General features: G+C 31.5%; 1 protein-coding gene across 1 annotated transcript in view; it reads right to left on the bottom strand.

Moving 5' to 3' along the window:
* Window positions 1-13442, bottom strand: part of LOC139510152 (uridine phosphorylase 1-like) — a 50522-nt gene that overhangs the window by 20603 nt on the left and 16477 nt on the right. Inside the window, exons 2-4 of the mRNA XM_071296500.1 lie at window positions 9179-9296; window positions 5024-5185; window positions 3764-3878 (exon numbers count right to left, since the gene is read on the bottom strand). Coding sequence (XP_071152601.1) covers window positions 3764-3878; window positions 5024-5185; window positions 9179-9296 — 395 coding nt within the window. The remainder of the gene's footprint in view (window positions 1-3763; window positions 3879-5023; window positions 5186-9178; window positions 9297-13442) is intronic.

Genomic DNA, 13442 nt, shown 5'->3' with positions numbered 1-13442 from the left:
CTCAAATTTATTCGTGCATAGTGTGTTGATTTACGTTTTTTGATTGAGTTAAGCCTTCCAATTGATATTTTATCGTGTGTTTTCTATGTTATGATGTAATACTATATTGTCTCAGTAAAAGGGAGAAGGTTTGGTTCCATTAAAACGTTTAATCCCGCTGCAAATGTTTGCACCTGTCTTAAGTCAGGAATCTGATGTACAGTAATTGTCGTTTGTTTGTGTAGTTTATACATGTTTCTCGTTTCCCGTTTTTTTATATAGATTAGACCGTTGGTTTTCCCGTTTGAATGGTTTTACACTTGTAATTTTGGGGCCCTTTATAGCTTGTTGTTCTGTGTGAGTCAAGGCTCCGTGTTGAAGGCCGTACCTTGACCTATAATGGTTTACTTTTATAAATTGTTATTTGGATGGAGAGTTGTCTCATTGGCACTCATACCACATCTTCCTATACCTATGTACTTCTAAAAACCAAAATGATTGATATAGGCTGTGTGAAGTTAAAACTACAAAATGAAACATTTTTAATTTCTTTTATTTTTCACCATTACAATGATTATGTTGGTACATTTTAGTGGATAATTACTCATCAATTGAGGTGCTCCTGTATTGGAGGAAGATTATCAAAACAGACTTTACAGAAAGAACTAGAAATTAAATCATTGCATCATGTTGATGTTTGAGTCATCTACAGCAAACAATTACGTTTAAACAAATACCGATTTTAAATTAGTGCACGAATTCTGAGAAGGATTTTAATAATCAGTAAAGGATATCCCTGCTTCTTCTTAGTGGGACATTCCAACACTGACGTCATTACAATATAGGTTGGATATATTTAGAACATTTCTAAATATAGAGTTTTCCGGATTGTAAAAGAAACGTAAATAGTGTTAAGGAGACCTCAAAATACGACAATTTCACAAGAAACAGAAGGGAAATGTGTGCAAAGTGTTTAAATTCAATCTATTCATTTTTGTGTGTCCTTCTCATCAATCTCAGTAAAAAAAATTGGGGGTTTTCCAAGCTATAAAAACAAAATGATTGACGTGAAGGCTTGTCAGTCTGGCCAACCACATAGGGGATTGACGGCTTCAAGCCGTCTTTCCCAAAAATGCGGTACTTGATCTTTCACGATCCGAAAAATCAATTTTGTGTAAATATTTCTTTTTTTAACAAGTTTTAGATTATGTTGATACAAAATAACTATGAGAACTATTTGATTCATTCAAATGGAATGCCCTTATTTGGAGAAAAGTCGTTTATTTTATTCAAATTAAGAAAAAATCATGTTTGTTTACATTTTTATGTCATTGAAATGTCGAGAAGCAATCTGCCTTTTGTTGCTTTGTAAAAACTATGTACTTTTAAAACTTGATTTTCTCACATACTGATCATGATGTTGAACCATTTTGACAAACAGTTTTATTTTGTTGTAAAATTGTCTGTGTAATTAATCAAATTAGATTATTTAATGACCTTTCATATGTCTCCTCGATTAAATGTCTTTCACGATCCGGTACCAGAGCTTTCACGATCGTCTCGCAATACTTGACCACCGTTAGATATTCTTTCACGATAATTTCTCTTGTTAAACCGAATGACACCCGTGGTCTTGTGTCTGTGATTAGTCTATATCATATCTGGTTGTATATATGTCGGACTATAGGACCGTCGGACTATAGAACTGTCGGACTATTAAACCGTCGGACTATAGAACTGTCGGACTGTCGAGCGGACCCCGACCTCTCAGGTCCGGTGAGCTAAATAGAACAATGCATGAACAATAATCACTAAAAATTTATATATCTGGATCAGAAAAAGTATTCTTAGTAACATTTGAAAATAAATTGACAGCTTCTTTTTTGGATATATCACATATGACATAAATGATTAGCTAAAATATTGTAAAGGAGGTAACTCCTAATGTAAACAAAATACCTTGCATATATTAAAATAATATCGTAGAGAAATGAAGGCTTCAATTGATTCTTATTTTTGAACTGTTGCGTCACTGTTTCGGGTTAGGGGCGCCCACTTACATGTTTAACACCGTAACATTCTGTATGTGCTGTCCCAAATAAGGCTCTTGTAATTCAGTAGTTGTCGTTTGTTGCTGCGTTACATATTTGATTTTAGTTTATTATTTTGTACATTAATTTAGCCGTTAGTTTTTCTCGTTTGAATTGTTTTACATTTGTCATTTTATAGCGGACTATGCTGTATGGGCTTTGTTTATTACTGAAGGCCATACAGTGACCTATAGTTGTTTATTTTTGTATGTCATTTGGTCTCTTTTGGAGAGTTGTGTCATTGGCAATCATTCCACATCTTCTTTTTAATATACAGAGCAAAAATTAATGCCATGTGATTTCGATTATAATACATACTAGAACACACCCGTGATATCGCTGGTCCGTGACTGATATATAACTATGAGTATGCCTTATTTTAGTATTGGTATTGTCATCTGATAAAGTCATGCCGATTATAACATGTATAAGGTGCACAGTTTTCTCTGCTTTCAAAATCTTTCTGTTTGAACCCGTCGACCTGGAACCTATCAATTATTGGTAATAACAGTATACAGCAAAATTCTAAATACACTGTTAGGTGGTGCGTTTGTCTGATGCGGAACGTACAGATAAGGTAATAGGTAACAGGTGAATATACTATTGGTATCGGTGTCGGACTCGATCCAGAACTTCATAATTATTGGCAATATTAATTACGTGGAAAACAAATGGGCCTAGAGTGGTGTGATTTTTAATCAACACCATTGTACTATATCAGTTATATATAAAGTTGAATTCTTTGATTCATCGTTTTTACGTGATGACGGCTGACAAATTGGACCTCGTAATTTTAGTATTATAGATTCCCAAGGGCATGTCTCATTAATAGATTTGTTTAACACTTATTTAAGGACGTGCTGATATAAATATAACTTAAAGTTTCATCAAATTCGGTCAGTAATTGTACACGTGAGAACGCTAGCACAATGCAATTTTCCATGATATAATCAATATTTCCAAGCGGCTTACCTCTTTTCGAAATTATTGATCGTCATTGATTTTCAGACTTGGCAAAGACATTACTAGTTTAAACTTATGATTTAAGTTTCATAAAATGTTGTACACACGAGATAGGAAACAATGTAATTTCCCATATACTAATGTTTCTTAGGGACATACATTGTAACTTTTAAAAATAAATGATAATCACTGATGTTCGAACTTGTCAAATACATTGCTGATATAAACCAATGATATAGGTTTTATAAAATCTGGCTAGAATTGTACACGTGTGAGTGCTAAAACAAGCCCTGGCATACTGACGAACAGACGAACGCCCAGCGTTTCTATATCACCCGCAATGCGTTGTGCGGAGAGGGGACAGTGTAATAACATTATCATTGTTTCCATTTATAATAGTATTCTTTCGCAAATAAAATACAACTACACAAGCTTTCACTATCTAATTCAATCTAAATATCTAAATATAATTTTTGAACCAAAAAATGCCTAATATATAAGCAATTCAGGATAACAAAAACCCCGAGTACAAAGTCATGTATACAATTTTTGTTGAAATAAAAAAAAAAAAATTATTAATTTTGGACCCTGATGTGGACAAAATTGAATTTGAAAATTGAACCGAAAATCCGAACTCTAAAAACATTATTAGATTCAGCTTATTAGATTCAGCATATTGTAAAGTTTAAATTTCAAATAAAACACAAATCTACTCCACATAGTATACTTACCTACTCCGCCACAAGTTCCTATTCTAAAGAATGTGACATCAGTACATTTAGCATAATGTACAAGCTTTAATATTTCATTGAATACCACCGATAAGGAAGGGATTCCAATTCCATGCTGAAAATAAATCTTCCTAATATAGAACAACTACAAATTCGATCAAACATACTTATTTTAACACTGCTACGTATCCACCTTGTAGAGTTTCTATTTCAATGCCATCTGTAAAATGTAATGACTAAGCGTAAGAAATGTAACTATATAATAGATCATATTATTTGTGCTAGCAAGCTAGAATTGGTCGATTTCGGACTTTGATGTGCAGCAAATGAGAAAGATTCGAAATGACAAAAACATTTCCATAAAACGCAAACTTAAGTTTACGTTTTGGAGTATAGTGTCATCCCAGATCATTTTTCTAATAAATTGTTTAGCTTTAAAGACATGTTCTAGTACATATGTCATGTACTATATTGCAAATGATTTTCTTTTCTTCAATTATGGCCGCTCTGCACATAAATTGTAGAAATGTCACGACCTTTTTATTTTAACTGTTTATTAAACCAAGAGAAGAAAGATTATGCAAAAACTGTAAACAAATTGAAGATGAAATTCATTTCTTTTTATATTGTAATAGAAACCTTAATAATAGAAAAGTTTATTTTGATTTTCTGATAAATGAGAATATCCACTTTATAAATTTAAATGACATAGATAAAATAACATATATACTCAACCCAATTTCACAAATTCAGGTAATTAAGCTAGGAACAGTCTATTGAACTGAGGACAGGGGACTCTTAAAATATTTACTTTTATTGTGTATATTAATGATCTTGTTGTTATTTTTTATTTTCATTTTGTTATGTTGTGTTACATACTATAAATATGTAGTTTTATGGCAATAAAGATTTGAATTGAATTGAAAAAAATAAATAGACAATCACTCGTCTGAACAAGTTATTAAATCAATCTTTATAGCGTCTGGCGCAAAACCAAAATTTCAATCCTGGTATCTATGATGAGTTTACATTTACAACAAAAAATAACGTACGTCGTAAATGCATGGGCATGACTTTAGATTGAAGTTAGCGAACATCTTCTCATCAGTTTTTATACGTTTTATATTCGTGATATCACTAAATGCAACAACTGACCGGGAAAGGCTTACGGTGAATTGGATTTGATCTTGCAAGAGATCGGTAAAACCGTTTATTGTTCAATTGTTTATTGTTTAATTTATGTAAATACACTATACTTACGCTGACAGCCAGAACCGGTCCAGCTTTGTAAAGGGCATATCGATCAGTCCCAGCTGCATAATTTGTAGGTGTATCGCCCGTGCCCGGCTGTAATCCTAATTCCTGAATAACAAAACTTGTAAACCTTTCCATACGAGAAACCTGTCCACCAAAGCAAACAAACTGTAATAAAAATGGGTGTTGAAACTAATTTGAATCACTTTTTAATGTTGATTTTTATTCAGCACGCGTTATTTTCTTCAGATAAAGCAAAAGCATGTACGTGCTTGATATCATGTTAATATTTTAGACTTGGATTCTCAATTACGACACATAAAAATTGAAAAAATCCAAAGTACGTTTTTAAACTAATTACATATGTGAACAAATAATCATGTGCAGTGTCAGCGAAGCTGTGCTAGTACTAGGACGTGTCTTTGGATGGTCTTAGGGCACATCTTAGTCCTAAGTCAGGTTAACGAAGTTCTCCTAAAATAATATATGTCATAAATTTGGTCCTAAAGTTGGGATAGAGAAGTAGGTGTCTTATGATGGTATCAGGATAGACCTAACAGTTACGATGTCATAAGTCGAAATAAAAACAACTAAAAGTCGATAATAAATATGCTAATACAATATTAAACTGTTATACCATTGGGAGACTGTCAAGCGGGGCTCCGACATTTTCAGCTACGGAGAAGGCAAACGTTGTTTATCATTACTATCTCTGGGGCTTACTTGTAATATATACGAGAATATTATTGAATCCGTCATAAATATTCAAACATCCAGGGCTGCAGAAAACATTCTTACGCCAAGAAAACAGAGAAAAAAATGGAATAAAACTAAGAGCTCCGACCCAAATTATGCAAACGGTTGTTTTCATTCAGCTAAAATTTTGACATCAAAATTATTTTTTTTTTAATTTAAGAAGTTTGATAAGAATTCAGGCAACAATTGAAGGTATTTCCATCTCTAACGATATATTTTGATATCAAAATATCAAAAGTTGGTTTAAAATGTAAGTTCTAGTATCAAATGATTGCGGATTTTAAAAATATACGGTTTCTAATCAATTTTGTTTGAAATAAGTTAGGTATTTGTTTTTGCTTTCAAAAAAAATATAGTTCTATATAATTTTACATGAAAATAAGTACAAAACATAGCTACTTCCGGTTTAAACAGGGTCACTTCTGGTTTGATTTTTCAAGGTCATATGGCTTTCAAACTAATGCATAAGTCCTATGGCTATATGATGCATAAAAATGAATTTTAAGCAAAGGTTAAAATATAGAACATCAAATTTACGTATGAACTTGACATCAATTTCAAGGTCATAAACCAAGAACCTCAAATCAAAAAGACCATTATATATATCTGTTATATGCATGGTTAATGAGTTATATCATTTTACACACAATTCTCAACACTTTATAAGAGGGGCAAAACTCCTATTTAATGTCTACACATTCTTTCAATCAAAATTTGTGAACTACGCCGTGTCACAAATGACAATTTAATAGAACATGTTGTCAGTATCTTTTATGCTTCTAAAAAGATTTGAGAATAAACCAAAAACTTGATTTAGAATATGACCTTGACCTTAAAAAAATTTGACCTTAACCTTTCAGTTATTTTTTTTCTTTTTTTAATTAAGACCTCAAATCAAGATACCCTAACTTTCTTTCACTTACGGTTCATGAGTTACATTCATATAAATATTCCTTAAATATTTCACAAGATCGCTTCGATTTAAATCACCCCAAAATTCCTGCCGATATAACGAACAAAAATTAAAAAAAAATTTGTTATCTGTTTTTGTTACGTAGGAGATACACTAACAAGAAAAAACAGTGTTTGGGGGAGATAACTCTCGCAATAAAAAAAGTCTTCGGCTTAACAAGATGAGTTTAAAAAGCGCAATAACTTTTCAATATAATCATGATAATAAACAACTTTATACCGCAAGAAAAGGGTTTTTGAGGAAGAAGAAAAATAATAATCAGAACAAATACAATATGTCTTTCCAGAGAAAAGTGGAAAGACCTAATAATGCACTAACGGTTTTGTTTCTTGAAGACTTACATCGGCCCTCTCATATCATAACATAATTGTTCAAATATATAAACAAATGTTCATAATTAAACCCCTAAATCCTTCCTTTAACGGAAAAAGTTTTAAATGGAGGGGAGACTTATGGTTTTGTCCACTAAAACATATTAGGTGGTTTTTAAAGACAACTTGAACTATAACTCTTTTTTCTCCTGAAAAATGTGTTTCGTGATACTGGATCATTTCGTATGATATCAACTTAATGCATTATTAAACAATTCCCTTTGTTTAACCCCACATAATATATGCATTATTATGTCGGGCGAAATAAAATATATGATTTATTTCTTGTACTAGCCTTTTGAGATGTCTAAATTAAGGTCAGCTGTCAACAATATTATAAATATTGTTAACAACTACAATGCGCAAAACAAAGATTTTTTTACTTCCAATCCCTAACCTTTAAAATGCTGTAACTTTCTTATAAATGCATACAAAATATTAAATCATTATGTAATCAATTATTATGTAATTAGTGGCAAAATCTCGGTCAGTTCACTTGAACGAATTTAGCTCTTTCATCTCTTTAACTATACAGAAAGTTTTAACGAAATCTTAATCAACACACCATGGGCTTCAAAAGAGTGTCTCAAATTGTCCCTACGGTATTTCATTCTCTCATAAATCTCTAATTAGTGTGAACATTCTAACCACATAAAAGAAGATAATGTTTAATTAGGTGTAAAATTTGTTCTATACATTCTATCTGAAATCTGAGACACCCTTTTGTAGATAATAGCCATAGGAACAACATATAATAAAATCAATCCTCTAGGAATACCTATGAGGAAGCTTATTTCAATTGAAAGTGAAAATTTGAGGGAAAATATTTTAGACACAGTTAACATTATAATTGGTTACATTTATGATTGAATTGTGTATATACTAGTAATATATATTGTAAATTAATGTATGAATGTATGAATGTTAACTGTATGCATGTATTTTGTTTGAGGGCCTCAATGAAAATTAGACTATTTCTAATTGAGTTACCCTCTTTAAATAAAGAATTTATTATTATTATTATTATTATTATAGGTGAAGTCACTTCGATGACCATTCATGTATTTGTTGAACGGTTGTTCTGTCTCGCCAACATACTGCATGACACATCAACACTGAAGAAGGTATACAACATTCTGGGTTTTGCAAGTTACAGTGTACACAGAGCTAGTGGAGTGACAAGTAAATATTTGAGTATTCAGTATTTGTTGGCAAGTCAGACATCGTCTGTTACCACACGACTTGTACCATCCCGCAGTTAAACAGCTTTTGTTAGAGTCATCTCTCACAAATAAGGTTTTTAGACTTGCTGGTCTGCAAAAAGCTAAAACATTAGGTTTGGGAAAGATTTTGGATAATTTTTGGTTTTGTTAATACTCTGCCAATTGGCATGGATCAAACGTGAAAGGTTAGTAAAGGCTGGATTGTATGTTAAAACAAACATAATATGTTGCATAGCTAAATATCAAATCGATAATTTCCATAATTAAAGTTTGTTTTTTCCATTTTCTTCCATGTTGGAAGCGAAGTTATACATCATTAATATCTGGCTATCAGTGACAGTCATAAATATGACAAGCCGAGTTCGTGGAGCATTCCAAGAGCATGCTTACATAGTAAAAAAATCTCAGTTAGCATGAGGGATACCAAGAAGTTGTGCAAAATATCCAAAAGTTGCGATTTTTGAAAATCACCTCATTTGACTTGAACCGCAGTTTTCAAAAATCTGCACCACTTTTGCACTCTATAACATGCCTTAGTCAAAGGCCGTTAGGTATTTCGTTCCATTAAACTTTTGAATTTACTTTACTAGTCACCGTACTATTATCTTATGGCATACATTTTGTACTTATTATAGATAAAATGTGTCATCAGAACATAGAAAATCACAATCCAATCTTAAAACCTGAACATCGTTTTTTTATTTATGTATTCAATAATCCCTGTAAGCCAAACTGAACCTTGGAGCATACAGTTGTGAACGGGTGGAATATGTGAGCAATGGCTTGACATCAATCTTTTTCTTCAAAAAGTAGTTCTTTTAGTGAAAACTATCTATACCTTGACATCACCAAACATTGTTTGCAGGTCATGTTGTTCCGTGTCAAGAGCAATATGATATAGATGATCGACTTTCAACTGCAAAAGTTTGCTGTTTTTCATTGGGACTAGTCCGTGTCTGAAAAAATAAGGTAAATACGTATTATGTACTTTTCCTTACCGTATCATTTTTCTTTCTTATTTTATCGACTCCTAGGAGTCGATAATAAGAATTGAACGATGGACAGTTAGTGCGTGAATTTTTCTTGCTACCTGATTGGAAGATATTACGAGACGTGAATAATCAAAGTTTATTGATTGGTTAGGACAATCCAAACCTAGTAAATGTCCTTCAATCCCGTAGAGTATCGGATTTGTCCTCTCTATTTTAGCAATTAGATTTTGCCTGGTCATTAATCATGCACATTCATGATATTGGTACACAGGTAACTTTTATCTATAAATAGCCGAATCTTCTGGAGTTTCGTAAACAACAACGTTAAACGATATATATACTACTTCATAACGTGTGACCTCACGTGTGTGGTAAAATTTGTTGATTGATGCACGTCGCTATTCTAGTAAATGAATTAATCTACAAAGCGAGAGCACTTTCCATTTCATCAGCTAAGAGTCGACTAGCCCTTTTTGAAAGGCTAATGCTTGTTGTTCTTTCTTATTGAATGATAATGACAAAAAGAAAACAAGATAATTCAATTGGGCTTTTCATCTTTTTATGCATGTTTTGTCCCGCAATAAGCCTTATTATTGCACTAAAATGTATTCTTAAGGGTTAAGCATAATAAATGTGTGATGACATCGAAATAAAATTTATGTTTGATATATATGCAAACCTGCCTGGTTAAATACAATTACCCTATTTTTATGGGTATTTATATTCAAACACCAATGTTTACAGCGGATGATCGTGAGGCAATCCGGTGTTTTTTGTTGTTGCTGAGAGCCATTTTTACCCATGTGACTTGCGTTTTTGACTGATAACCGAGTAATTCGTATAATTACGCGGTTATTATCGAGTGCCAAATAACTTGAGCAAAATAACATTCCTTGTCGCTTGTTATATTATGATTTCATCAATAACTATTAATGAAAATAATTTTTAAGAACATTCATTTAGGTAATTGATATGAAAATGTTTTGTCATGAGAAATGTATTTATTAACAAGCATTCTGTGAGTATTGCATGGCATTACATAGTTCACTACCGGTTAAAAATCATTGTAATGGAAAGAAATTGTGTCTTGATCTATAACTTGTCATTATGTACATGATGTACACTACATAAAATAACAAACAAATCTACCACTTTATTCTTCAAACAATTTACTAAAGAAAAGGGGGGAAAATCAAAATGGCATTTATCTTTATACAATATCTTTCACATATCTTTTTTAAAAATTTATTATTTCCATTTGAACAGAAATTTAATAATAAAAAAAATTTAATTCTAGAGAAAGTTAAACTAGAGGCTCTCAAGAGCCTGTGTCGCTCACCTTGGTGAAATATTAAAATGTAAAAAAAGTGCTTGTTATCACTGAATGGTAAAGATTGTTTTAATTTATCAGTTGGTAGTAAAAGTGAATATACATTGTATATATACTATTCTGCACAAAGAAAGATAACTCCAATTGAAAATGTCTTGCTGTTGCGCAATATTGTGCAATTAGATATTTCTTGCTATTGCTCAATACTGTGCAATTGAAAATACTTGCCATTGCACAATACTGTCCAATTGAAGATTTCTTGCTATTGCGCAATACTGTGCAATTGAAAATTTCTTGCTATTGCACAATACTGTGCAATTGAAGATTTCTTGCTATTGCTGAATACTGTGCAATTGAAAATTTCTTGCTATTGCACAATACTTAATATGATAATTTTGGATCCTGATTTTGACCAACTTGAAAACTGGGCCCATAAACAAAAATCTAAGTACATGTTTAGATTCAGCATATCAAAGAAGCCCAAGAATTCAATTTTTGTTAAAATCAAACTTAGTTTAATTTTGGACCCTTTGGACTTTAATGTAGACCAATTTGAAAACGGGACCAAAAATTAAGAATCTACATACACAGTTAGATTTGGCATATCAAAGAACCCCAATTATTCATGTTTTAATGAAATCAAACAAAGTTTAATTTGGACCCCGATTTGGACTAACTTGAAAACTGGGCCAATAATAAAAAAATCTGAGTACATTTTTAGATTCAGCATATCAAAGAACCCCAAGGATTCAATTTTTGTTAAAATCAAACTAAGTTTAATTTTAGACCCTTTGGACCTTAATGTAGACCAATTTGAAAACGGGACCAAAAATTAAGAATCTACATACACAGTTAGATTCGGCATATCAAAGAACCCTAATTATTCAATTTTTGATGAAATCAAACAAAGTTTAATTTTGGACCCCGATTTGGACCAACTTGAAAACTGGGCCAATAGTCAAAAATCTAAGTACATTTTTAGATTCAGCATATCAAAGAACCCCAAGGATTCAATTTTTGTTAAAATCAAACTAAGTTTAATTTTGGACCCTTTGGACCCCAATTATTTAACTTTTGATAAAATCAAACAAAGTTTAATTTTCAGGGATGATTCCAGGTGTTTTCAAATGGGTGTCCCTTGAACATCAAATTGGGAATTTTGTTTAACCTCTTAAGACTACACTGATTTAAGAAGTTGTAACATTTTGAATAATTATGGATGGGCTACTGATTATGATATATATGATTCTGACCTCATAGATATGATCACCAGATTACTTGAAAGTTATTGGATTTGGACCAGGGAAGTGGTATTACATGAATATCACTGCACATGATGCACTAGTCCAAATGATTATTACGTCTTGAAAGGCTATTATATATTTTTTTCTTCAACGCCTTACTTCGAAGTAACCTAAGCATATTACATATACATAAACATAATATACCAGCTAACATTAATCTATGGCAAGCTGTTTTACTATTTAATCAAATGTCAAGATATCTCGTGTAATATATAAGATATCCCATTTAATATATAAGATATCTTCTATAGTTTCATTTACATAAGATGTCTTATATATTATATGAGATATCTTATATATTATATGAGATATCTTATATATTATTTAAAATATCTCATAAGTTTATTTAAAATATCTCATAAGTTTATCATAAATTGGTACCGTTGATTTTATTACTACCACTGGGTCGATGCCTCTGCTGGTGGACTATTAGTCCCCGAGGGTATCACCAGCCCAGTAGCCAGTACTTCGGTACTGGCATGAAAATACGGATTTTTTGTGTTATTTAAATTTGGTGTTACAAAATATTAGAAATTATTATAAATTCAGGAATGTATCTCCCTCATGCAAAGCTCTGATTCCTTTCACGAATTTGACTATACTTTTTGGACCTTTTGGATTATAGCTCTTCATCTTTTATATAAGCTTTGGATTTCAAATATTTTCGCCACGAGCATCACTGAAGAGACATATTTTGTCGAAATGCGCATCTGGTGCAACAAAATTGGTACCGTTGATTTTATTACTACCACTGGGTCGATGCCTCTGCTGGTGGACTATTAGTCCCCGAGGGTATCACCAGCCCAGTAGCCAGTACTTCGGTACTGGCATGAAAATACGGATTTTTTTGTGTTATTTAAATTTGGTGTTACAAAATATTAGAAATTATTATAAATTCAGGAATGTATCACCCTCATGCAAAGCTCTGATTCCTTTCACGAATTTGACTATACTTTTTGGACCTTTTGGATTATAGCTCTTCATCTTTTATATAAGCTTTGGATTTCAAATATTTTCGCCACGAGCATCACTGAAGAGACATATTTTGTCGAAATGCGCATCTGGTGCAACAAAATTGGTACCGTTGATTTTATTATTAGAGATCTCTGAAAGTATATGAGATCTTATAAATATCTAATTTACAAGATATCTTTTATAATTTACAAGATATCTTTCATAACTTACAAGATATCTTATATAGTTGATAAGACATCTCATATAGTTTCTAAGATATCTTATATAGTTTATTGGATATCTTGTAAAGAAAATTATATAAGATATCTTATAAACTTAAATTTTATAAGATATATCATATACTTTTAAAGATATCTCCTAAAGTAATTAAGATATCTTTCATATAAGATATCTTATAAACAATACATATAGTTTATAAAATATCTTATATAGTTAATAAGATATCTTTCATATAAGATATATCTTAAAAACAATACATATTATAGTTTATAAAATATCTTA

The sequence above is a fragment of the Mytilus edulis genome, chromosome 2, assembly GCF_963676685.1.
Source record: "Mytilus edulis chromosome 2, xbMytEdul2.2, whole genome shotgun sequence".
Taxonomy (NCBI): domain Eukaryota; kingdom Metazoa; phylum Mollusca; class Bivalvia; order Mytilida; family Mytilidae; genus Mytilus; species Mytilus edulis.
This window is presented reverse-complemented; position numbering and strand designations above follow the sequence as displayed.